This window comes from Prionailurus bengalensis, chromosome B4 (genome assembly GCF_016509475.1).
Source record: "Prionailurus bengalensis isolate Pbe53 chromosome B4, Fcat_Pben_1.1_paternal_pri, whole genome shotgun sequence".
Taxonomy (NCBI): Eukaryota; Metazoa; Chordata; class Mammalia; order Carnivora; family Felidae; genus Prionailurus; species Prionailurus bengalensis.
The window spans coordinates 16,652,877-16,679,356 of NC_057358.1; the positions used below are offsets into that span (position 1 = coordinate 16,652,877).

The window sequence follows — 26,480 nt, forward strand, 5'->3', positions numbered from 1 at the left end:
GAAGACAGAGGCGGCACCTGCTCGTTTGGGGCGGGGCCAGGAAGCCAGGGCTTAATCCCGGAAACAAGGTCAAGCCGAGGGACTGAAAGCACGCGATGGGAGGACGTGATACTGTGCTCAGTAGGTTTTGGACTACTTTGCTCTAGTCACCTCCCAGACGACCCCCGAGACCCCCGGGGCTGAGATGGTCTCCCCTGTGGAGATGGAGGGGGCTCTGGCCACGTCCCTCTGTCCAGAGCCCAGGCCCTTCTCCGCCCCGACTGGGGTCACAACTGGGGGGTGGGGGGAGGGGGTCCTGACCAGCTCCTCTCGCCTCTGCTGGCCTGATGATTCTGGACACTAATTGCAGCTCATCTCACCAGAGAGCTCAGGAGAAACAGGCCAGGTCTCTGCCCTTGGCAGTTTAGGCACATCCAAGGGCTCCGTGATGTGCAATTAAAGAGAAACCGGGCATTTCTGGGAGCATTTGCCTTCCACGTTTCTGTGAGTATTAGCAGCGTTCTCTTAGGATGGCCTCACCCTGCTGCTGCCAGTTTTCATACCCAGTTAGTGACGGAGGAGCTAATGCTCCCAACTGCTTTCTCTTTTCATTTCCTCCGCCTCCTTCCAGAAGCCCCCTCCCCTCCCCACTCCTACCCCAGGGCCCGAACTCGGAACTCCTTCCCTTCCCTTCATCCTCTTTGTTTTTCATGTACCATTTACATGCACTCTGTGCATTTTGAAATCGTGGGTTGTAACTTCTTACCTCCTATACAATTTGCCACTTTGTTCTCTCAGTCACTCCTTCGTAAGAATTTGCTGAGAGCCTGTTTCTCAGGGCGCTTGTATCACAGACTCTGGGGTCAGAATATACACGCTAATTAAAGTTCCCCACTCCCATCCACTTACTTCCAGGGTAAGAACTTTATGCCTCCAATAAAGACTTTTCCTCCTGTTAAAGACAGCTTTTTACAGATTTTCGAATGCCTTCACCCTTTTAAACCTCTGCACCTGATAAAATTAAGGCTTTAAAGAGCTTACTTTTTCAATAAATCTTTGGTTTGAGGGTGGATAAAACAGAGAAGCAACTGAAAAGAAAAAAGAAATCTCGATCTAACACTAAAGCCTTTCCGTCCTGCAAGGTGGAATCCTTTGACCTAGATCTGTCTCTTCAAAGGCACGTGACTGTCAGAAATTCTAGGTTTTTCTTAGACTTCTAAGAGAACTGGTAAATATTGATCTAAAACATTAGGTTCATTAGCCAACTTTTATTTGATTTTCCTGAAAATCTGCCAGACAGAAAGTTCTCCCTTTTACCCGCCTCCATTGGTATCCCTGGACCAGTTTTCTCCACAGCAACCGAAAACGTCTCTGGGTTGAAATAATCCTCTCCTGCTTCCAATGCACAGTCAAGGAATTTTAAAACCAGAGGACTTCGTAATCACAAAATACTCTCCGAGATTTAGAAGGCCACAGAGCTCCAGAGAAATAGCCATTTATCTTTCTTCTAACGGTAAGCACTGCGTTTAGAAATGTTTGTAGCATCTTCTGTCATTTTTTAATGCTAACATAAGAATCTTAAACTCTCTCTCTCTCTTTTTTTTTAAATCGTGGAAGTAATCCCAGTATCTTTGTTACTACCCCACAGTCATTATTAGGTCATTTCTGGGCCAAGATCTGACATGAGATGCTGTTAACAATTTGTGTTCCTTAAGCAACAGATTGAAGACATTAAATTTTTTTTTTTTTTTTCAGAAAGCTGATTGGCTCTAACATTGTCCTTTATGCCTTTAGTGACCACTGAGTCTGTGGATTTATTCTGGCTCTTGCGGTCTTGAAACACTCTTGTTTTTCTGCTAGCTCGTACTTTTAATATATTAAAAACTGGAAAATGACCAGTGTTTTCTGGACGTGACAATTTTCTTCCATAGCACCCTTCTTATCTCAAACCTTCTCCCTCAGCATGATGTACGTAATTTGTTGAAATTTATTTTCTCAGGCACATCTGGGTGGCTCAGTTGGCGAAGCATCCGCCTTCGGCTCAGGTCATGATCTTATGGTTCGTGGGTTCAAACCCCGGTCGGGCTCTGTGCTGACAGCTCAGAGCCTGGAGCCTGCTTCAGATTCCGTCTGTCTGTCTCTCTCTCTCTCTCTCTCTCTCTCTGCCCCTTCCTAGTTCGCACTCTGTCTCTCTCTGTCTCTCAAAAGTAAACATTTAAAAAACTTAAAAAATAGTAATAAGAAAAAGAAATTGATTTTCTCTTTATTTTTATTTGTGTACTTGAGTGACGAGAACCACACCTCACAGAGTTCTGCGTTAGGATGGGATAAAATGAGGTTATTTCCTGTCTGGTTCCTACGACTTGTACCCCGTGCAAGATGAACAGAGAAACTTACCCTTCCTGACTTTTTTACTCTTTTTATCTTAGAAGGAGGCAGTGTGACAAACTTCTTGGATGTTCTACAGTTCAAAAGTCTCCAGCCATGATAGTTTCCTGCTGTTCGCAGTTATAAATGACCCACAGACCCCCTACTGTTCAGAAACAGCTTGCCATTGCAAATCAGCTTAGCCACCCAGTTAATGAATCCTTTCAAACACGTTGCAGCCACGGTAATTAAGGCCTTTATTTTCCCCCTTTACCACAGAAATTCCTCCCATTACAAGTTTACACCGGGAACGGCAAGCCACCCAACTCCCTTAGACACTGACTTGAGGTAAAGGAAGAGTGGAAATGTGCTTCTGGACAAAGCTTCCGGTATTTTGGGTGCCATTGTTCCTTCTCCTCAGCCTTGTTCCCTCTGCTGAGACAGAAGGACCCTCGACCCAGGACAGCGGCAGCACTTGGAGTCCAGGCCACCTGACGGAAGTGCTACGAGCTCTCTCTGCTGGCGACCCCCCACCCCTGAACCACTCTGGAAGCCTCCTCAAGACACTGATGGAGAAAACTGGCTGCCCACGGAGGACAAACGGAATGCAAGGAGATTGCCATCTGGTTAGTGTGACAGAATGGGATCAGGTACCAGGGAACGTTCAAGAAAGAGCAGTGGCTCCTCTAGCCGTTTGCTTCAGTAAGGCAAACTCAAATGCAGTACCCAAGCGGGCTGTGCCTTGCGGTATCATGTCTGCCATATTTAGGGTATGGAAAGTCATTTAGCGTTCTACAAATAGTACTTGAAAACAGGGAGGATCTTGCTGTATAAAATGGTAAGGTTTGTAGAAGCCTTTCTACGACCCTTCTGCATGTTCAGAGGTATTTAGTTATAAGTGTGAACTTTTTAAAAAAATTTTTTTAACGTTTATTTATTTTTGAGACAGAGAGAGACAGAGCATGAATGGGGGAGGGGCAGAGAGAGAGGGAGTCACAGGATCTGAAACAGGCTCCAGGCTCTGAGCTGTCAGCCCAGAGCCCGACATGGGGCTCGAACTCACGGACCGCGAGATCGTGACCTGAGCTGAAGTCGGCCGCTTAACCGACTGAGCCACCCAAGCGCCCCTGTAAGTGTGAACTTTTTATTTTTAAGAGAGGGAAAGAGTCCGTGCGTGCACAAACTGGGGGGGGGGGGGGGGGAAGAGGGGCGTGTCCGAGGAGGGGAGAGAGAGAGAGAGAGGGAAAGAGAGCAAGGAAGAATCTTAAGCAGGCTCCATGCTTAGTGCGGAGCCCAGTGTGGGGCTTGATCCCACAACCCTGGGATCATGACCTGAGCCAAAATCAAGAGTTGGACACTTGACCGACAGAGCCACCCAGGTGCCCCACGAGCATGAACTTTCAGTTCTTTCTTCTTTCTGATTCACTAATCTCCCCCCCCCCTTTTCTTTTGTGGTTGCCATGAACTTGTGCGTCACTGGTTAGATACGATTTGTTTTTGATGGCACAATGATAGTACTATTATATTTGTCTAATGTTGAATTTTTTAAGTTTACTGATTTATTTTAAGAGAGAAAGCATGCATATGTATGAGCAGGGGAGGGGCGTAGGGAGATGGGGGCGGGGGAGAGAATCCCAAGCAGGCTCCCCGCTCCACACTGAGTCCGTCTGGGGACTCGATCCCACCACCGTAGGGTTATGACCCGAGCCATAGTCAAGAGTCAGATGCTCAACCAACTGTGCCACCCAAGCACCCTTAATGTCGGATTTTTAAGTACTTTAGCCTGATTGTTGATTGGTGTTTTCTAGTATTTTGCATGGTGGGCAGTTAATGAATTGGGTAATCACCCTCTTAAAAATGAGGTATCCGGGCTAAAATGAGGTCTGTGGCTCCTACGGCCTGGGCCCACAGCCTACCCCCGGTTTGCCAGGCGACTCTTATGCCCTGGCTGCACCTCAGCATTGTCTGGGCAGCTCTCACCAAATACTATGTGGAGACTTCTTCCTCCATAGATGAGGTTGAATTAACTTGCCTGGGATGGAATTAAAAAAAAAAAAAATTCGCTGCAGGTCACATGAATGTACCATCCACATTAATGTAAATTCAGCATTTAAGGTAGAATCAGAATGTCTCTGTCAGGGTAGGGGAATTGACAGGAGCCTCACCAGAGGTAGGAGCCCATGTCTTAATTATACCCAAAAATAGACAAAAACACTCTTCACCATCCCTTTCCTGACTGGTGAGATTTTTTTTTCCCCAGAATGAACCTACAAATAAATAAATGAAGACATGAATGAATGAATGAATGAATGAATGAATAAATAAATAAATAAATAAATCTAGTAACTGCCTCCAGCAAAAAAATTTTGGCAGACTTTCTCAATCGTGCTTAGTTTTAGGGAAAACCTTTCCTGGCCAAGTGTTTTTGTTTTTTTATTTTTTTGTTTTTTTGGTTTTTCTTTCTTTCATGACAGAAGGGTCTGCTAATAGAATTTGTCTCTGCTCTGTGCAAACAGTGAATAATTCAATAATTAGTGAAATTCCCAAGGGTCCCCAGAGCAAACATGTGTTATAATAGGCAACTCATCTGTGATGACATTAATTTATATATATAGCAACATAAGACTTCCCCATGGAAATAAGTAGGAGTCATGTCTTATTAATGTCCTCTGAGAATGTGCTGTGGGGAAATGTTCTCCTCTAATGACATAAAGTGCCTTATTAAGGCTGTTTGAATATTAGTCAAGCTAGGGGGAATGTAAACATGCAAAATTGTTCTATGTTTTGTTTTGTTTTGTTTTTCAGAGGGAGACACTGTTTTGCACTGTTTGTTTTCTGTGACATTGTCGAGACCTTGGCCAATTTCGCTTCCGTTTCAGCTATTTTTATTCCTATGAAGTGAAACACTGTCTTTAATAGCTTTGCCCTCTTGCTGCTGCTATTTCTTTGTGTAAAAGACTGAGGTAAAAAAAAAAAAAGTCATGGGGTGGCCTGGGTGGCTCAGTCAGTTAAGTGTCTGACTCTTGATCATGATCTCACGGTTCACGCGTTTGAGCCCCGCCTCGGGCTCTGTGCTGGCAGTGCTGAGCCTGCTTGGGATACTCTCTCTCCTCTCTCTCTCTGGCCCCCCTTTCAAAATAAATAATAAACCTTAAAAAAAAATAAATGCAAATTTCAGCTTTACTTGCTCAGAGGGCTACAATTCACCGGCATCACCCATAGGCAAGGATTCCATGAAATCTCTCCACGGCATTCATAAAAAGCCGGAGAGAAACAGTGTCCTGTTGATTTCACAAGCATCTGCATTCTGGCACAAGCCCCAGGGCTTAGCTTGTTGCTGGATCTTTTGTGTCTTTTTAGGAACTTCGTCCAGTTAGAGGCAGGGTTTAGATGAGAAATTCTGTGGTAAAAAGAGGCAAGGGGATGAGCTCATGTCCCTAAATGTCTGAAAACAAGAGGGAAGTGAGTGTCTTAAATTTGTGGGGGGGAGACGAAAAGTTTCCACTTTTATTTCAGGCTTAGGTAAAAACTGAATGGGGGTGTGTGTGTGTGTGTGTAAATCAATCTGAACTACCTGAAAGCACTGTGCACTTAAATCCATTCAGACTTCAGCCTTTGAAAATGGACAGTCTTGCCTGACCGTGGCCTGGTTTCTTTTTTTCGATGAGAAGGGCTAGACTGCAGTTTTCATGAATTTAATGAGGGATTAAGTAACTCTAAGAGAACAAATTCCACTTCAGTAATGATGAGAACCATAACCCTACATGAGTTGCAGGAGCGGTGAAGGGATTAGAACCTGGTATCTGGAGTCAGCCAGCCCTGGGCCCACATCCTTGTTCTGGCACTTTCCAGCTGTTAGGTCATGCTGAACCTCGGCTTTCTCAACTGTAAGACCAAAGTGCTGGTCCTCTCCCCGGGGAGCTCTGCGTGAGGACCGCAGGGCCATATGTGAGCTAGCTGGGGCACGAGAGCGCCAGCTCTCTCTGTGCCCTCACATTTCCTGTATGTTCTGGACATGTCCAACGCAGCGCTTCTGGGAAATAAGACCCTCCTCGGCACCCCCTCCTGTCCCCTCCCCCCCCACCCCTCCCCCAACTGTTCAGGGCTTGGGGTGTTTATTCAAGACCTCCAGGAGATTCTCAGACACACTCAAGGTAGAGAACCACTGCTTTAAGGTCCTGCATTTAATTCAACCTCCCTCCCGCGTTTGTCTTAACCTGCCGTGCGTTGAAGAGTGGACAGCATCGAGCTTTATCTTTTTTTTTTTTTTAATTTTTTTTTCAACGTTTATTTATTTTGGGGACAGAGAGAGACAGAGCATGAACGGGGGAGGGGCAGAGAGAGAGGGAGACACAGAATCGGAAACAGGCTCCAGGCTCCGAGCCATCAGCCCAGAGCCCGACGCGGGGCTCGAACTCACGGACCGCGAGATCGTGACCTGGCTGAAGTCGGACGCTTAACCGACTGCGCCACCCAGGCGCCCCCACATCGAGCTTTATCTTAACTTGTTGATCTAACAGGTTTCTTAACCCTTCTCAGTAAGACTTACCTCTTTGTCGGTCAGAAATGCCACAAAATCTGGTCATGGGTCCACAAAAAGCCAGTGCCTGCCGTCAGCAAACACCCCTCCAACTCTTTGGCAGGAAAAGAAAGAAATATAATTTCCTTTTTATGATCAGTTCTAAGACAACCCTCTCCCCCAGAAGACCTTGTAAAAGCCAGTGGGCTTATCCAGAACCCCAAATCAACTTTAAGCATCTTTGGACCTAAAAATCTTAAAGTTTATCAAGTCTGACAACTCCTATTCACATAGAAGAAAGATTTCCTGTTGCTTTTTGTTACCGAGACTCTCTCCTCGCATAAGCAATGAACAAAGCTGGATGCAGCAGCTGGGGGAGGTGATCTGATTTGGCTATTGGAATCCAGAATCTGTGCTTTTCTCCCCAAAAAACTTAGGCCCCCACATGACAAGATTAAAAGGAAAATCGACGGATTATTCCTGAATGAGTCCATTCTTCTTTAACAAAGAATCACTTCACCAGGGTCAGTGCTTTGGATGGGTCTTGATGCCTATGAGGTGTAAGTATTTGCAAAATTGGACTAAACGTCCTCCCCCCAAAACAACCCAGCCACTGCTAACAGCTCTAACAACTGAAACAAATCTTGTGATGATGAACCGGAAAGTCCAGTCCACCATCAACCCCCATGGTGCTTTTTGTCATGTCAATGTCTGTTCGATTTTCTGGTGTTCCCTAGTGTTCTTTCCTCAAGCCACTGTCTTCCGTACAAAGGTAACTCCTTTAAGAATCATGCCTCGGGGGCACCTTAGTGACTCAGGCGGTTGAGCAACCGACTTCGGCTCAGGTCATGATCTCATGGTTTGTGAGTTCAAGCCCCACATCAGGCTCGCTGCTGTTAGCACGGAGCCCGCTTCAGGTCCTCTCTCCCCTTCTCTCTCTGCTCCTCCCCCACTCGTGTGCTCTCAAAAATAAGTACACGTTTAAAAGAAGAATCAAATATCATAAAAGGGCAGAAGGTTTTTCAATTCATGGTCATTTGATTCGCAATTGAGCTTTATTCCAGCAGGTCTCAGAAACTTAAAGCAAGGTTTGGGCAACTTCTGTTCATTCAAGGTGGCTGAAATCTCTAGTCAGACAAAATGAGATGCCCCACAGGTATTTAAAACATTTTCAGTCAAAAGCAATTGACCTTCCATGTTATATGCTTTTTAGAAACCACTTCTGGAGCGAACATTGGTATGATTTCAGATCTTACCCTCTCCTCTGCTGCCCCAGGCCACATCCCTCCTATTCCAATCCTAGAAAGGTACTTTGAAGAGGAACCACAGATGGACAGGAGTGTGAGGCACGTCAGATGGGTGAAGTGTAGCCATATACTCTGCTCTGTGCTATCAACCAAGCTCCGGCCACATGTATCTGGTCTGGTGGCTTCACAGAGGTCCCATTTCTCGTGTCACTGATACCCTTTTGCCTCATCAACCTCATCAAACAGCCTAAACAGCATTTGAAAGTCTGTCAACAGGAACTCATTCAATCTTCAAGTGGTACTATGTTCTCTCATTGATTTATATTAGAGCCTTACCAATTACTTGGCCTCCCCATCGACCTCTTTTTCTATCAAACAGGAGGGAGAGAAAATTACTGGTTGAAGGGGTTGTACTTTCAGTACATAGGTGGGTCTACAGCTCAAATTCTTCATGGCCCAAAGCAAAGAGATAAGCAAACAAAGCGAATCATTGGCATAGTGGGACTTAAGATTGGGCAACCACTATTAGCTTTGTGATTTTAGGTACGTTACCTACCCTTTTGTAGACTTGGTTTTCACATATGCTATAGGTATACCTTCCTTGTGGAAGGAGGACGTACCTCATGCTGGATCCTGTGCACACAAATGTACCCACTGTTTAATTCACGAGGCACCAAATAATTGAGGAATTGGTACTCTAATTCTTTACATCATTGCAGAAATAGTTGGTGACTTATCACATAGGCTGGGGCCATTTTGTTTTCTATTTAAAATTTTGGAGTCATGTTCTTACCATCAAAAAACTCATTATCTGACTTTTTCCAGAAGCGATTAGATTGAGGAATGCCCAAATACATAAGGCACTTAGCACAATCCTGGGCACCTGGCTTCCAGTAAAGGCTAGCTAATGCTATCAATAGTTCGGTTTCAGGAGGCGGTATGTTACAAAGAGAGGCTTGATGACACTGTGTTTCAGTTGACTAACCTCCTTGAGTCTTGGTGTCAGCCCCGCCAATAGCTACCAACCCATGGACTTTTCTCGTCTGCTACTCAAGAAACAGAAATGTGCTGGGGTGGTTTCAGTGGTGGAGCTTAATAGTCACATCGAGTGACTTGATGGGAAGCCGATGTCTCTCTTTTTGCCGAACTCTTACCCCATCGCAGTTGAGTTGGGGAGAGAACAGAACCTGTATGGCTTGTGAAGAATGTGATTAATGCTTTGCTTTGGAGACAGATGACATGTTTCTTCCTGACTCAGACGGTATGTCCCAGATGTTATCTGGTGGGACACACAGCACACATGGAATTAGGACGCCTGAAATTTCCACCTCAGAATAGATGAAAAGATACCATCGTACATTGTCCCACATTGGGAAGAGTCCTTCTGGGGCTCAGGACAGGCATCCCTCCATGCCTTCATTCTGTGGCTGTGCCTCTGGGATCCTGGGAGAGTTGTCAGGAGCTCCCCACTGTCTCTGAAGGAAGGCAGCTCCTGTCTTGTGGGGAGGGCTTCCCTTCCATAGCCCTGTCTGTATCTTTTTCTCATCGTCCCGTTACGTTACCCGAAACACCTTCTGCCATGCAGACTTCCCAGATTAGATGAGCCAGACGTCTTGCTGTGGGTGTGAAGCAAGTAAAGCGTCGTGGAAATATTTTTTAGCCGTCCTCTTAGGTAGGATAAAGGCGAGGCAGGTGGCGTTCGTTCGTTCCATTCCGCGCCTCGTAAGTGCCAGGCATTGTGCCGGATGCTGAGGATAGAACCGTGCACGGACAGAACCTGGCCTTAATGGACCACTCGTTCTCGAAGGAAGAGTGAAAATAAACACAGGGAGAAAGCAAGTTTAGAACACTAGTGCTATGGAGGAAATAAACGTGATATATGTTAGAGCTGCCACCAGCCACGTGTGACCGTGGGCCACTTGATAACGTGGCTCGTCTGAATCGACACGTGCTGGTAAGTGTAAAGTACGCACCAGAGTTTGAAGACTTGGCATGACGAAAAGAATGTCAAATGGCTCACAAATAACTTCTTAAAATTGTGATTACAAGTTGAAGTGATCATATCTTGCATATCTAGGTTTCAGTAAGAACACTACTAAATGTATTATTAAAATTAATTTCGCTTTTTCAAATGTGGCCACTAGAAAATTTAAAGTGATGTGTGACTCGCCTCTGTGGCGAGGGTTGTGTTTCCGTCGAACAGTGCTGTGCTGGAGAACGTGGGACGGGGGAGTCGGGGCTTTCCACTTTGGGTAGGGTGTGGGTCCTCAACGGGGTATCTCTTTAAGCTGAGATCGGAGAATTGAGGGGGAAGGAGACCCGAGAGATGGTGGAAAGAGCTTGGGGGAACTGATGGGAAATCACAGGGGCGGAAGGTTAGTGAGCGACGTGGAGAAAGGCTAAGGTAAGACAAGAGAGGTAGGCGGGCAAGAGCCAGACCAAAGAGAAAATTGTATGGAGCTTAGATTTCATTCTAAATGCAATGGGGTCATTACCTTAAACGCCAAAGAGCCAACGGGTTTTACTCAAGGCAGCAGATGGACATCTGGAGAGAGAGAGATTACTCTCAGGGAATAAGGGCTCCCCGGGAGGGCAACATCAATGTGTAGAAGTCCAGCCACGACTACCTTATTTGAAGCTGGCTGTTACACCTACCCGTACTCCCCCCCTATTCATACAATAATGAGCACTGGAGATCTGGCGGTCGTTAGTGTCCTAGGACTCTTTGCTAAACGTTGTTTCTCCTTTTGTTGTTTTATGTTTCGTTTTTGGCACAGTGCTTTGAACCAGATGCCCTGTTGCTAATAGCTGGAGGAGAGTTTGAGGATCAGCTCAGAGAAGAAGTGGTCCAGAGAGTGTCTCTTCTCCTTCTCTTTTACATCATTCATCAGGAAGAGATCTGTTCTTCTAAGCTCAACATGAGTAATAAAGAGTATAAATTTTACCTGCACAGCCTCCTCAGCCTCAGGCAGGATGAAGACTCCTATTTCCTTTCACAGAATGAGACGGAAGATATCTTGGCGTTCACCAGGCAGTACTTCGACACCTCTCGAAGTCAGGTAAGAAGGGCACAAGTCAGGTAAGAAGGGCACCTGGCTGTGCTGCTAAGAGACAGACTTGGAGCCCTGTTTTCTGTCACTTGTTTATCCCCATGACAGCCAAGGACGTCTAAGAGAGCTATTTGTGGGTTTTAGTGATGGGATGTTAAGTGACATCGTTTGAAATTCTGAGTATAAAAGGGGGAGGGGGATGACTAATGATTGTAAAAGGAGTTCTAGCCACAAGGCAGGTGGGTGGTTGGGTGGGCAGGAAAGCCAGGTGACAGGACAACTCTCTTTTCCCGAACGTGAAAGTGAGTGGTTCATGGCTTCCGATCGATCTCCAAGAACTGACCCACGGCGGGGAGGACGCGATGCTCTTTGCCTCGCCTTCCGGCCAGGGAAAAAGAAGACAGAACCGGTGTGAGAGAGGCGAATTTATCATTCGTTGCTTCACCGAAGAAGCAGCTTGCAGAAAGCATTATTCATGACAGGCAGCACAGACAATAGCGCTTCTGTAGCTTTTGATTTGTGCCGCTCATGTTCAGGGGTCTCTCGAAGTGCTTTGCTTTCCTCGTGGCTCCCACTGTGAGGAACCAGGCACCTGGTCCCTTCCGGCCTTCGTTACTGTTCCAGCAAGAGGTGGCCTTTCAATTACCTTTATGCTTTCTGCCTTGCGGTGGGGAGTTTGAGCAGATAAAGCGCTCTGGACATAGGAAAAATTTTAAAGCCACATTTTCTTAAAGAATTGATTGAACAGTCACCAGTGCATTTTGAAGAGTGCCACGAAACCTGTTTTATTTTTCTCTCTTGAATTTTTCATTGACGTGTGTCTTTGAGCTGCTGTAACAAAAATACCACAGACTGAGTGGCTTCTACACAACAGAAATTTATTTCTCGTGGTTCCGGAGGCTGGAAGTCTGAGATCAAAGTACTGGGCAGATTTGATATCTGGTGAAAGCCCCCATCCTGATTCCTCAGAGACCATCCCCTCACTGTATCCTCAGATGGCAGAAGGGGCAGGGGAGCTCTCTGAGGTCTCTCTCCTCAGGGCGCTAATCCCATTCCTGAGGACTTCACCCTCATGACCCAATCACCTCCCAAAGGCCCCGCCTCCTAACACTATCCCAGTAAGTGGCAGGATTTCAACATTTGAAATTTGGGGGAACACAGTCATTCAGTCCGTAGTGATGTATATGGACGTATTTGGTTTTTGGCCTCAATTCTGGCTTCCAGGAGCCCAAAGGTGTCTGTGCATTCGTGCTGTGGCTCAACGACGAGCCGACATATCCTCCAACTTGCTGTAAAAACGTTTAATTTCTCTTGCGATTGGCACACAGATGGAAAGACTGTTTCCTGAGGTCTTTGCGGGCATCATTTTGGTAACTCTCATCTCATGACTCTCCAAATAGGGCCATATTTTTGTGTCCACTTCCAACTGAGAAAACGGGTTCCTTTCTAGAATTCGGTTTCTGCTTCAATAAGGAAGTACGCCCACATACAGTTTCTTCAGTGCAACATCCATATGATACAAGATCGGTTCAGGTCAGCCACTTCGAAGCAGATGGTGTGTATATATTCGACGCAGATTTCTGGTTATCCAACACAGGCCGCAAATACCTGGGCCTCCAAGCGTATGTGAGAGCCAACATTCCGAGAACAGAATGAAATAATTCAAGATTATGTGTAGACGTACTTTTTCCGCCTCTTCAGTCAAGAAGAATTAAGAGCTCGTAACCGTTGCTGGGCCTCAGACGGTTATCTTCTGGAGGAGAGCACTGTCTCCAGTTCCTGGGAAGGGTCCTTTGTTCACTTGGGCTGGAATTCCCTTAGGAATCCTTAGTCACTCGATCCAGACTTGTACAGGAGGCCTGTGGGCATCTCACCGGAGGATGCCGCTCTCTCCGACTAGAGAGCGTGAGGCCACAGACGGTGCTGGCAGACCAGGCCCGCCATTACCAGCAGTTCCAGGTCTTGGTCTGCACAGGACTCAGCCTCTGCAGGTGAAGCCACTAACAGCCACTCCAGGGGGGCCTTAACCAGCTCACCAAGAAACAGCTTTACCCCGTAGTACGCTAACGTAGCCACCCTCCCTGATGGCCCAGAGTATAAACATCTCTTTATTCCTTCATTCTCTTTTATCCAACTACTATTTTATCTTCTTGGCTCAGTCTCTTGCTCCCACCTCTCCCTGTTTTTTCCCCACTGTTTGCTGTTTCCATGGGAGATAAGCAGGGATCTCTACAGACTTCTCTGCTAGCCCTGACTCTTACGTGGAGGAATAATGGGTTGGTATCACCATCATACAGTTGACAAACCCAGACACCTGAGCCATTTTTAACTCTTTGGACTCTTTCACATTTTCCTACAAGTCCTTTGTAATGTGCCTCAAATACGTCCATTTCTTTCTGTCTCTGGTGCTACCCTCTTAGGTCGAGAAGTATCTTGGACTAATAAATAACTCCCAAACTAGACATTCAGCCCTTAGTTTCTATCCCTGGCAATGTCTTCACTACTTTGCCACCAGAGTGATATTTCTAGAACATACCATATTGTATTGTTCTTTTGTTTATAGCATTAGTGGCTCCTCTGGAGCCTTCAGGGAAAAGTTTTCGTGATGGCTCTTGCTACCTTCTCCAGCCTCCTGTCTATCAGGTGCACCACTGGACACTGGGACCAACAAGAATAGTAGCTAAGATTCGCTGACCGTGTTCCGTGCACCAGCTACCATATTAAGTATTTTACATGCATGAGCTAATCATAATAACCTTTGTGGTAGGCAGCATTGTCCCTTTTTACTGATGAGAATATGAGAGTGAGCAAAGTTAATCATTTGGCCCAAGTTTGCTCAGTTACAAACAGCAGAGATAATTTTAAAACCTAATCTATCTGTCCCAAGCACGATGCTACGGAACTCACTTTGATGATAGGAAAGGCCCATCAGCAGCTTGGATTTCCGTTTATTTCTCTACACAAAAGGAAGGGTATTTAAGAGCATAGGCTATGGAGTCAGATCTGAGTGCGCATTGGGACTCTACCTGTCACTGGCCAGGTGGTCTGGGAAAAGGGTATCCTGTGCACAGAGCTCTGGGACAATGAAAAGAGAACATAGTGTCATGGACCTAGCATGGCGTCTGGCACACAGTAGGTACTCAGTAAATGTTGGTGTGGCGACGAGGCAAAAATAGGGACTCGGTCCGTGTCAGCCATGATGATGATATTATGGATGTAAAGCCAAGGGAGAGATTTTTATGAATGGGCGTACTAGCGGCACGTAAGGCTAGAGTCTAGCCTTTCAGATGCTCATAATTTAATTGAAGACCACTCAGTGTACACATGGAAAAGATCCCATGTCCTATGGGAGTTCAAAGAACACAGAGACTGTGCCAGCTTTGGCCATCACTTAGCACGCATTGAGCCTGAGACTAAAGGCAGGCGTTAAAAAGGAAGTGCTCTGTGATGACACGAGGCCGCAGGGCCGGTGTGAAGTCAAGGTCGGGAGTAGAGATTTGAAAGTCCTTACACTGTGGGCTGGACTTGAAGCTGGAGAAAAACAAGTCACCACCTGGAAGCCTGTGAACAAGAAGAGCGAGAGATCTCTTTGGAGAAGACACATCTCTGAGGGAATAGTGAGAAAGGTTAGGTAACCGAGGACCACTAGGGTGGGAGTTAGGAAATACAGTGTCCGGGCAGATAAAAGAAACAAGCATTTTCCAGACAGAATTCTGTCTGAGACTAGAGAATGTTGATAGTCGTGTTCCTACAAACAGCTCAGACCTCTTTAAGGTGAAAAACTCTTCTTTGTCTTTTGGGGAAATCCTAGAGATATTTTAATCAAAATGGCTTTCGAGGTGCAAGCTTTTTGTTTTTACTATGCATCTGATTTCAGTGTATGGACACCAAAATGCTGCAGAAAAAGTCTGGAATACTGAGCGGGGATGGCGCTGATGAAAACACACTCCCTCGGTTGGCAGCGACGATCATCACTTTGTCCCTCCAAGGTGTTTGTCTGGGGCAAAGAACCTTGCCGTCTCCAGACTATTTTACGGAATATATTTTCAGTTTTTTGAATAGTACAAATACTCTCCACCTGTCAGGTAAGGATGCTTTCCATGAATGTAACTACCAAGTCATGCCTACTAAACAAATTGTGCCAAAAAGAGTGACGCTTTTTGATGACTAAATTTGTTCAGGTATGTTCTAAACACGATTTTATCATAGCCTGTGGTAAGACAGCTCAGGTGGCCCTTTTAAGGCAAACATGCTATCGTATCTTTGTGGCGATGAGGCAAAAATTGGGACTCGGTCCGTTTCAGCCATGATGATGATATTATGGACGTAGAGCCAAGGCAGAGATTTTTATGACCTGCCGTAAGTGCTGAGGAACGCTTGTCTGTTTGGTACGTAGTCCTGGGCGAGGGGGTCACAAACTATTGCCTAGAATGAAGACACGGAAAGCCCAATGGTGCAAGAGCCTTGGTGGTGTTTGCTCGTAGCCATAAAGATCTATTATTTAATTTTAAATAAAAGTCGTGTGAGCTCTCCATCCTGGTTATAGTAGTGACTGCCAGCTTTTTGGAACTCCGAGAAGAAATGGGATGCCAGGGATGGAGCCAGAATGTTTGTTTTGCACATTTCTTTGTAGTCGACAAGACATTAAAAATGAAATGACATCTAAAAAATCTGTAGCAGGAGGCCCTGTTTTGCACACCAAGGGCTCTCGGAATGTCGCATAATAGCTGTTGCTGCTGCCAACACCCTTCCTCTTGGGAAGTCACAAGAAAAAGGGAGATGTGAATTTGCCAAGGGACCGACAACGCCCGTGATCTGGGTAAACCTCCCAACTCTGAAAGAAGGGATTGCCGTCTGGGGCCATACATTCAGTGTTGAACTTTCCCTGGACCTGTTAGCACAACCATTTGAAGGACAGATGCGGGTTTCTGCAGTTTATTTTCTTTTTCTGTGAAAAGTTGAAATGTAATTAAATCATGTTACCTGGCTGTCATACACAGGAAACAAGCCAGGGAAAGGCATGTTATGCCGAGAACAATTTTGAGGTGGGAAACAGGGGTTGGGACATTTTAGCGGTGCGATTCCCGTTGCAACTGGAGGAGAGCCGTGACTCCACTTTCCAAATAATGTCAAGATGTAGGCCACTTGAAGGCTCTATCGCCCCCAAGAAATGGGAGGTGATCAGACTGCAATACAGAATATAGTTAGAGGCAAGCTGGGTAGATATGGATCATTGTGGACCTTCATTAAAATGCCCAAGTAACTGCTCACGAGCGATCTACAGTATCGCCTCTTGGGGCAAAAACCAGTCACTTTTGCATCTGAGAAGTCACAATTCCGTTTCCAAGTGCCATTTCGTGTCAGCACAATTAGGTGTTTGTTTCAGAAGCCATGAGACATTTTCTCTCACAGCTGCCCCGAGCTAGGACTCTGCTGCTATTGATGGTATCATAGAAGACAGTATGCTCATTTTAAGTGTTGTTTTTCATTTAAAACTAGTAGAGTTAACATACAGTGTTATATTAGTTTCAGATGTATCATATAAAGATTCAATACTATACATAACTTATCGCTCATCAAGATAAATGTATTCTATATCCCTTTCACCAATTCCCTCATCTCCCCCTGCCCCCCCCCCCCCCCCCCGCCGTTAACCATGTGTTTGTTCTCTACAGTTAAGAGTCTGTGTTTTGGTTTGTCTCTCTGTCTTTGCTTTTTTCCTTTGTTTGTGTTGTTTCTTAAATTCCACGTGTGAGTGAAATCATACAGTATTTGTCTTTCTCTGACTCATTTGGCTTAGCATGCTACTCTCTAGCTCCATCCACGTTGTTACAAACGACAAGGTTGCATTTTGTGTGGCCGAAGAATATTCCGTTGTATATATACAACATCTTCTTTACCCATTCATCTGTTGGTGGACACTTGGGCTGCTTCCGTAGTGTGGCTGTTGTAAAGAATGCTGCATAAACGTGGGGTGTATAGAACCTTCTGAATTGGTATTTGTGCATTCTTTGGGAAAATGCCTAGTAGTGCGATTGCTGGGTCATAGGGTAGTTCTATTTTTAATTTTCTGAGGACACTACATACTGTTTTCTGCAGTGGCTGCGCCAGTCTGCATTCTTCCCGATGGTACACGAGGGTTCCTTTTTCTCCACGTCCTTGCCAACATTTGTTATTTCTTGTGTTTTGGATTTTAGTCATTCTGAAAGGTGTGAGGTGATGTCTCATTGTGGTTTTGATTTGCATTTTCCTGATGGGAGTGATGTGGAGCATCTTTTCATGTGTCTGTTGGCCATCTGGATTTTTTTTTTTCTTTCAAATTTTCATTCAGATTCTAGTCAGTTAACATATAGTGTGATATTGGTTTCAGGAGTAGAATTTAGTGATTTATCATTTACATATAACACCCAGTGCTCAACACAAATGCCCTCCTTAATAGCCCATCCCCTACCCAACTTCCCTCCATCAACCCTCAGTTTGTTCTCTGTAATTAAGAGTCTCTTACGGTTTGCTTCCCTCTCTATTTTTTTTCTCCTTCCCCTATGTTCATCTGTTTTGTTTCTTAAATTCCACATATAAGTGAAATCTTATGGCATTTGTCTTTCTCTGACTCATTTCGCTTAGCATGATATACTCTCACAAATGGCAAGATTTCACATCATTGCAGATGGCAAGATTTCATTCTTTCTGATCGCTGAGTAATGTTCCATTGTGTATATATACACCCCATCTTCATCCATTCATCAGTCAATGGGCATTTGGGTTCTCTCCATAATCTGGCTATTGTTGATAAGGCTGCTGTAAACACTGGGGTGCATGTGCCCCTCCAAATCAGTATTTTTGTATCCTTCGGGTAAATAATACCCAGTAGTGCAGTTACTTGTCATGGAATAATTCTAATTTTAACTTTTTGAGGAACCTCCATACCATTTTCCACAGAGGCTGCACCAGTTTTCATTCCCATGAACATTGGAAGGGATTTCCCCTTTCTCCACAACCTTGACAATATCTGTTGTTTCTTGTGTTGTTGATTTTAGCCATTCTGACAGGTGTAGGGTGGTATCTTATCATGGTTTTGATTTGTATTTCCCGGATGATGAGTGATGTTGAGCATCTTTTCATGTGTCTGTTAGCCATCTGAATGTCTTCTTTGGAAAAATGTCTATTCATGTCTTCTGTCCATTTCTTAATCGGATTGTTTGTTTTGGGGGTGTTGAGTTTGATAAGTACGTTATAGATTTTGGATACTAACCCTTTATCCGATATCTCACTCACATATATCTTCTCTAATTCTGTAGGGTGTGTTTTAGTTTTCTTGATTGTTTTCTTCAGCTGTGCAGAAGCTTTTTATCTTGATGAGGTTCATAGTTCATGTTGGCTTTTGTTTCCCTTGCCTCTGGCGATGTGTCTAGTAAGAAGTTGCTCTGGCCAAGGTCAAAGAGATTGCTGCCTGGGTTCTCCTCTAGGATTTTGATGGTATCCCATTTCACATTTAGGTCTTTCATCCATTTTGAATTTATCTTTATGTATGGTGTAAGAAAGTAGTCCAGTTTCTTTCTTCTGCATGTTGCTGTCCAGTTTCCCCAACACCATGTGTTGAACAGACTGTCTTTTCCCCATTGTATATTCTTTGTCGTTTGTCAAAGATTAATTGACCATATAATCATGGGTTCATTTCTGGGCTTTCTATTCTGTTCCATTGGTCTGTGTGTCTATTGTTGTGCCAGTACCATACTGTTTTGATTACTACAGCTTTGTAGTATAACTTGAAGTCCAGAATTACGATACCTCCTGTTTTGTTTTTTGTTTTCAAGATTGCTTTGGCTATTTGGGGCCTTTTGTGGTTCCATACACATTTTAGGATTGCTTGTTCTAGATCTGTGAAAAATGCTGTTGGTATTTTGATAGGGATTGCATTACCTCTGTAGATTGCTTTGGGTATTATAGACATTTTAACAATATTTATTCTCTAATTCATGAGCATGGAATGTTTTTCCATTTATTTGTGTCTTCTTCAATTTCTTTCACCAATGTCTTATTATTTTCAGAGTATAGGTCTTTCACTTCCTTGGTTAAGTCTATTCCTAGATATTTTATTATTTTTGTGTAATTGTAAATGGGACTGTTTTCTTACTTTCTCTTTCTGCTTATTTATTATTAGTGAATAGAAATGCAGTAGGGACACCTAGGTAGCTCAGTCAGTCAAGCATCCAACTCTTGATTTCAACTCAGGTCATGATCTCACGGTTCTGTGTTCGAGCCCCACATCTGTGCTGTCAGCACAGAGCCTGTTTGGGATTCTCTCTCTGCCTTTCTCTCAACCCTTCCCCTGGTCTCTCTCTCTCTTTCTCTCTCTCCCTGTCTCTCTCTCTCTCTCTCTCCCTCACACACACACACACACACACACACACACATACACATTCTCACTCTCCCCCAAATAAACTTAAAAAAAAAAAGAAAGAAAAGTAACAGATTCATGTTCACTGATTTTGTATCCTGCAATCTTAATGAATTCATGTATTAGTTCTAGTAGGTTTTTGGTAAAATCTTTAGGGTTTTCTATGTGTAGTATTATCTCTTCCTTACCAATTTGTGTGTCTTCTATTTCTTTTTCTTATCTGATAGCTATGGCCAGGACTTCCAGTACTATGTTGAATAAAAGTGGTGACACTGGGCATCCTTGTCCTTCTCATCTCCTGAGAAGAAAAGCTCAGTTTTTCTCTCCATTGAGGATGATATTGGCTGTGGGTTTTTCTTATATGGACTTTATTATGTTGAAGCATATTCCCTCAAAATCTACTTTCTTGAAGGTTTTTATTATGAATGGGTGTTGTATTTTGTCAAATTCTTTTGCTGCAACTATTGAAAAGATCGTATGTTTTTTATTTTTTCTTTTGTTGATGTGATGTATCACACTGATTAATTTGCAAATATTGAATCACCCTTGCATCCTAGGAACAAATCCCACTTGATCGTGGTAAATGACTTTTTTTAATGTATTGTTGGTTTCAGTGTGCTAATATTTTGTTGAGGATATTTGCACCTATGTTCATCAGAGATATTGGCCTGTGGCTCTCTTTTTTGTGGTGTCTTTATCTTGTTTTGGTACAGGTAATGCTGGCCTCATAGAATGAATTTGGAAGGTTTCCTTCATCATCTTTTTTCTGGAATAGCTTGAAAAGAATAGATATAACTCTTCTTTAAATGTTTAGTATATTTCACCTTATGAAGCTCTCTGGTCCTGGACTTCTGTTTGTTGGGAGTGTTTTAGATTACTGATTCAATTTCAGTACTAATAATCAGTCTGTTCAAATTTTCTGTTTCTTCCTGATTCTGTTTTGTTAGGTCACATGTTTCTAGGAATCTATCCATTTCTTCTTGGTTGTCCAATTGGTTGGCTTATGATTTTTCACAGTTTTCTCTTATAATCCTTTATATTTCTTTGGTTTCAATTTTTATTTCTTCTCTTTCATTTCTGATTTTTAAAATTTGGGTCCTCTCTCTGGCTTTATCAATTTTGTTGATCTTTTCAAAGAACCAGCTCCTGGTTTCATTGATCTTGTTTTTTGTTTGTTTGTTTGTTTGTTTGTTTGTTTCTATATTGTTTATTTCTGCTCTAATATTTATTATTTCCTTTCTTTTACTGGCTTGGGGTTTTGTTTGTTCTCCTTTTTCTATCTCCTTTAGGTGTAAGGTTTGCTTGTTAATTTGAGATTTTTCATGCTTTTGATGTAGGCCTGTGTTGCTGTAAATTTCCCTCTTAGAGCAGCTTTTCCTGCATCCCAAAGATTTGGGGCCGTTCTGTTTTCATTTTCATTTGTCTCCATTTATCTTTTAATTTCCTCTTTGATTTTTTTGGTTGACCTATTTATTGTTTAATAGTACATTATTTAACCTCCAAATATTTATGTTCAGATTTTGTCTTGTGGTTGATTTCTAGTTTCATAGCATTGTGTTCAGTAAAGATGCACGGTATGACTTCAATCTTTTTGAATTTGTTCAGACTTGTTTTTTGGCCTAATGTGTGATCTATTCCAGAGAATCTTCCATGTGCACTTAAAAACAATATGTATTCTGCTGTTTTAGGATAGAATGTCTGAATATATAGATCCATTTGGTTCAATGTGTCATTCAAAGCCACTGTTTCCTTGTTGATTTTCTGTTTGGATTATCTGTCCATTGATGTAAGTGGGGTATTAAAGTCCCTTACTATTTTTGTATTACTATTTATTACTTCCTTTTTGTTTGTATTAACTCTTTTATGTATTCGGGTGCTTTCATGTTGGGTGCATAAATATTTACAATTGTTATATCATCTTGTTGGATTGCCCCCATCAAAACATTTTTTTGTAATGTTTTTATTTTTGAGAGAGAGAGAACATATTCACAATGAGTGGGGGAGAGGCAGAGAGAGAGAGGGAGACAGAGACTCTGACGTAGGCTCTGCACTGTCAACGCAAAGCCTAACGTGGGTTTCCAACCCACAAACCATGAGATCATGAACTGAGCCAGTCAGCTGCTCAGTTGACTGAGCCACCCAGGAGCCCCACACCATTAATGATTATACAGTGTCCTTCTTTCTCTCTTATTTCAATCTTTTGTTTTAAAGTCATTTTATCCAATATAAGTATTGTTACCCTGGTTTTCAAATCCATTTGCATAATAAATTCTTCTCCATTCCTTCATTTTCAATCTGCATGTGTCTTTAGGCCTGAAATTGGTCTCTTAAAGGCAGCATATAGATGGGTCTTGCTTTTTTATTCATTCTCTCATCTTGTCTTTGATTGGAGCATTTAATCCATTTACATTCAAAGTAATTATTGATAGGTAAGTATTTATTGCAATTTTGTTACTTGTCTTATGATTGTTTTTGTAGTTCTCTCTTCCTCCCTTCTCTTGTTCTCTTCTCTCATGATTAGTTGGCTTTCTTTAGCGATATACTTGGGTTCCTTTCTCTTTATTCTTTGTGTATCTATGACTAGTTTTTGATTTGTGGTTTCCATTCATTTTGTATATTAAATTGATAGTCACTCACGGCTGAACCCATTCTTTAAACGTCTCCCCACCTCCATGTTTTAGATACATGGTGTCATACTTTACATCATTTTATTTTGTGGGTCCTTTAAGTGATTTTTATAGATATACTTATTTTTATTGCTTTCATGGTCCCTACTTTTCTTACTCTAACTCACAGTCTTTCCTTGCCACACAGAATCCACTTTAACATTTCTTGTAGGGCTGGTTTAGTGGTCATAAATTCCCTTAACTTTTGTTTGTCTGGGGACCTCTTTATTTCTCCTTCTATTCTGAATGCTAACCTTATTGGATAGAGTACTCTTGGTTCCAAGTTTTTTTCTTTCAGCACTTTGAATATATAGTGCCATTCCATTATGGCCTGCAAAGTTTCTACTGAAAAATCAGCTGATAGCCTTATGGGGTTTCCTTTGTATGTAAGTATTTTCTTTTCTCATGGTGCTTTTAAAATTCTTTCTTTACTGCTTCTTTTTGCCATTTTAATTACTATGTGTCTTGTTGTGGACCTTCTTGGGTTGATTTTGGGAGGCTCTCTGTGCCCTTGGATCTGAATTTCTGTTTCCTATCCCAGATTTGGGAAGTTTTCAGCTATTATTTCTTCAAATAAATTTTCTACCCCTTTTCTTTCTCCTTTCCTTCTGGGTTCCTTATAATGTGAATATTGCTGAGTTCCCTAAGTCTATTTTCATTTTGAATTTTTTTTTCCTCTCAGCTGTTCAGCTTGATTTCCTTCTATTATTCTGTATTCCTGGTTGGTGGCCCATTCTTCTGTTTCCTCTAGTCTACTATTTACTCCATCTGGTGTATTTTTTATTTTATTTATTGCATTCTTCAACTCTGATTGGTTCTTTATCTGTCTCTTTGTTAAGGGTTTCATTGATGTCCTTCAGTCTTTTTTTCAAGTCCTGTGAGTATCTTTATAACCACTGATTTAAATTATCTAGCAGACATATTACTTATCCCATTTTGTTTAGGTTGCTTTCTGTGATTTTGTCCTGTTCTTTTGTTTGGGACATATTCCTCTGTCTCTTCAGGTTGTCTAACTCTCTGGGTCTGTTTCTTTGTGTTAGGAAAGTCAGCTATGTCTCCTGCTCTTGATAGTAGTGCCCTTATGAAGAAGAAGTCCTGTAGTGCCCTGCAGTTCAGTGTCTCCTGTTCAGCAGAACCTGGTGCATCAGGAGAATCTTCTATGTCTCTTGCATGCATCCTGCTATTGGCTGAAACACTTTTTCCTTCAGTCCAGCAATCTGCAATGGCTCTCTTTGCCTATTGTGGACAGGGTTTGGTCCCTGTGGGGTTACTGCAGGACACTTTCCCTGTATTGTACCCTAAGAAGCCTTCATTGGTGGGTGGGACCTATAGTAAGACCAGTTGTCTGTCCCACTGCTAAGCCTCTATCCTGATGGTTGTGTGTGGTTCTTTCCCTCTCCCTGGGGCAGGAGTCAGTTTGGTGTGATACTGGCTCCTGTTTGGGATGCTTGCACACTGCCAGGCTTGTGGTACCACTTTGGATTAGCTAACCCAAGAATGTATTGGAGGGGGCAGATCCTCAGAAGTGTGTGGGGTCAGAGGAATGGTATTAGCGAGGTTTGCCTGGGTCTGCTGCAAGAGGGGACGTGAAGCAGAGGCCTGGCTGGAGGGAATGTGTCTGCAGGGGAAGAAGGGGCAGGGCATGCTCTTTGTAAGTTATGCAGTGAGTGTAGGTGCTGCAGTGGGCCCCACCGATGTCTGTGTGTCTGGACTGGGGGAACAGGGAAGGAAAATGGCACCCACCATCATCTTTGTTCCTGGAAAAATGTCCCATTGATCCCTGCCCTTCTAGCTGGAGCTCTTAGATTAGTAAACACATCTCTCTCCCGTATGCTCCTGGTATTTTTCAAACTGCTGTTTCTATGTTGTATCACAGCAGGTCTGTCTGTTGTAATGTTTCTTTAAGGACTGGGAGTCAGTTTCCTCTCACCCTCCCAGTTCTCTCAGAGCCAACCCCACTGATTTTTAAATTTCCAGATTTTAAGCCTCATTCATTGTAAGAACTTGTGAAATTTCGTCCATTTAGTTTTCAAAGCCAAATGTTATGGAGATTTGTCTTTCCTGAGTGGGCTCCTTGGTGTGAGAATCTACTTCTCTCCCCTTTCTGGGATTGTGGGTCCACCCTCCCCCAGACTCTCCTGCAGTCTTTTTTACTCCTCACCACGTCTCCACCCTTCTTACCCTCTTCAAAGCTGCCTCTTCCCTACATTTAGCTGTGGTGAATTTGTTCTTTCAGTCTTCAGGTCGTTTTCTGGGTTTTTTACACTGATTGTTACCTAGTTGTATCAATGGGACGAGGTGAACTTAAGGTCCTCCTACTCTGCCATCTTCCCCAGAAGTCAGTTTTAAGTGTTTTTTGTTGTTGTTGTTGCTGTTGTCGTTATATAAATTCTGAATATTAAAAGTAGATATCTAATAAAAATGTAATAAACAAAAATATAAACAGTAATATAGTCAACCACCATGCACACAGTATCTAGCCTCAACACTTACCAGCATCTGGATAATCTTATTTTATATTTGCCTCCACCCTTTCCTATCACGTGATTATTTTGAAGCAAATGATTATTAAATATTTCTGTGTGAATCTCTAATAGACAAACGTTTTTAAAAGCACCTTATTACTAATATCACAACTAAAAAATTAATATTGATTCCTTAATATCACAAAAAAAGCCCATTAATGTTTACATTTCCCTGATTGTTAAAAAAAGATGTTTTATTTTTTATCACACCAGGATCTAAATAATGTTCATAAAATGCAGATTGTTGGTATATCTCTTCAATTTCCCTTTATAGATGTCATGCCTCTCCCTGACTCCACCTTCTCTATTTCGCTACGGTTTTTTTTGTTAGAAAAAAGGGGACTGTTTATCACATCTGGGTTTTGCCGATTGCATTTCTAGTCATCTAATATGCATTTCTATGCACTGTGTTTCATGTATATTGGATGTTGTAGAGATTTGATTAGGTGGTTTGTTTACTTGGAGGATGCTGTCTTAGAGTTAGTACCTTCCGCCAGAAGGTACATAACATCTAGTTTTCTCTTTTTGAGAAGTCATAAGGTATTGATGATACTTGTCTATATTGATTATTTGCAGCTTGTGAAATGGTGTTCTTCTCATTGACTCTTTTCTTCTTCATTTATTAGTGTAATAATTCTGTAATGGAAAACTTCCCCTCGTCACAATTTCATTTTATTGAGGTTTGTAAAGAAAAGTAAGAATCAATTCTTTTTTTTTTAAGTTTATTTATTTATTTATTTATTTATTTTATTTATTTAAATAAAATAAACTTTTATTTAAGTTTATTTATTGCCACACAAGTGGCAGAGTGGGAGGGCAGACAGAGAGGAAGGAAGAGAATCCCGAGCAGGCTGCATGCTATCAGTGTGAGCGCATGAACTGTCAGACTGGATTATTTCTGGTATTCTTTCTTCATCTCTGGTAATTTTTCCTTTTACCATTTCCCATACGCTGCTGAGCTCCTTTTGTGAACTTTTCATTTCACTCACTATATTCAACACCAGAATTTCCATTTGGACCTTTATATAATTTTGATTTTCCTATTTCTTCTATTTGCTGATTTATTATTGTCACACTTTAATTCTTTAAATATGATTTCCTTTAGTTCCTTCAGCGCACTTATAATAGCTGCTTTGAAGTCTTTTTCTGCTTAATCCAACATCTGGGAATACTCAAAGACATATTTATTGACTGCTTTCCTCCCTGATTCTGGGTCACACGTTCCCATTTTTTTGCAAGTCTTATAATTTTCTTTTCGCTGAAAGCCAGTCATTTAAAATAAGATATTGTAGTAACTGTAGTTTGTAATTGTCCTCAATGATGACATTCAGGAAAATACCAGGGACGTTGTATTCCCAAGCAAGCCGATGGATAAATCCAAAGAAATTCACCACTATACTTAATTTTTCTGCATACCAATTAATTTTTAAAAATTTGTATTTATTGATTTATTTTTGAAAGGTGGGGAGGGGCAGAGGGGGAGAGGGAGAGAGAGAATTCCAAGCAGGCTCCATGCTGTCAGTGCACAGCCTGACGTGGGGCTTGACCTCCTGAATTATGAGATCATGACCTGAGCCAAAATTAAGAGTTGGACCCTTAACCAACTGAGCCACCCAGGTGCCCCCGTACCAGTCAGTTTTTAAGAGCCTCGAGCTGTACCAAGGGAAGCTAAACTGTAATCTATACACTGAAAACCATACTACAATAGTATGAGAACACAAAGTCAGTT

At 42.7% G+C, this 26,480-nt stretch overlaps 1 protein-coding gene across 4 annotated transcripts in view; it reads left to right on the forward strand.

Annotated features, from left to right (window-relative positions):
- The first annotated feature begins 938 nt into the window (after window positions 1–938).
- Window positions 939–26,480, forward strand: part of SLC39A12 (solute carrier family 39 member 12) — an 86,290-nt gene continuing 60,748 nt past the window's right edge. For 2 of the 4 annotated variants that reach the window (XM_043561624.1, XM_043561625.1), the window contains exons 1-4: window positions 939–1,492; window positions 2,626–2,972; window positions 10,890–11,171; window positions 15,040–15,247. In XM_043561624.1, coding sequence (XP_043417559.1) covers window positions 2,712–2,972; window positions 10,890–11,171; window positions 15,040–15,247 — 751 coding nt within the window. In that variant the 5' untranslated portion in view covers window positions 939–1,492; window positions 2,626–2,711. The remainder of the gene's footprint in view (window positions 1,493–2,625; window positions 2,973–10,889; window positions 11,172–15,039; window positions 15,248–26,480) is intronic. The other 2 variants (XM_043561627.1, XM_043561626.1) reach the window with 2 other exon arrangements.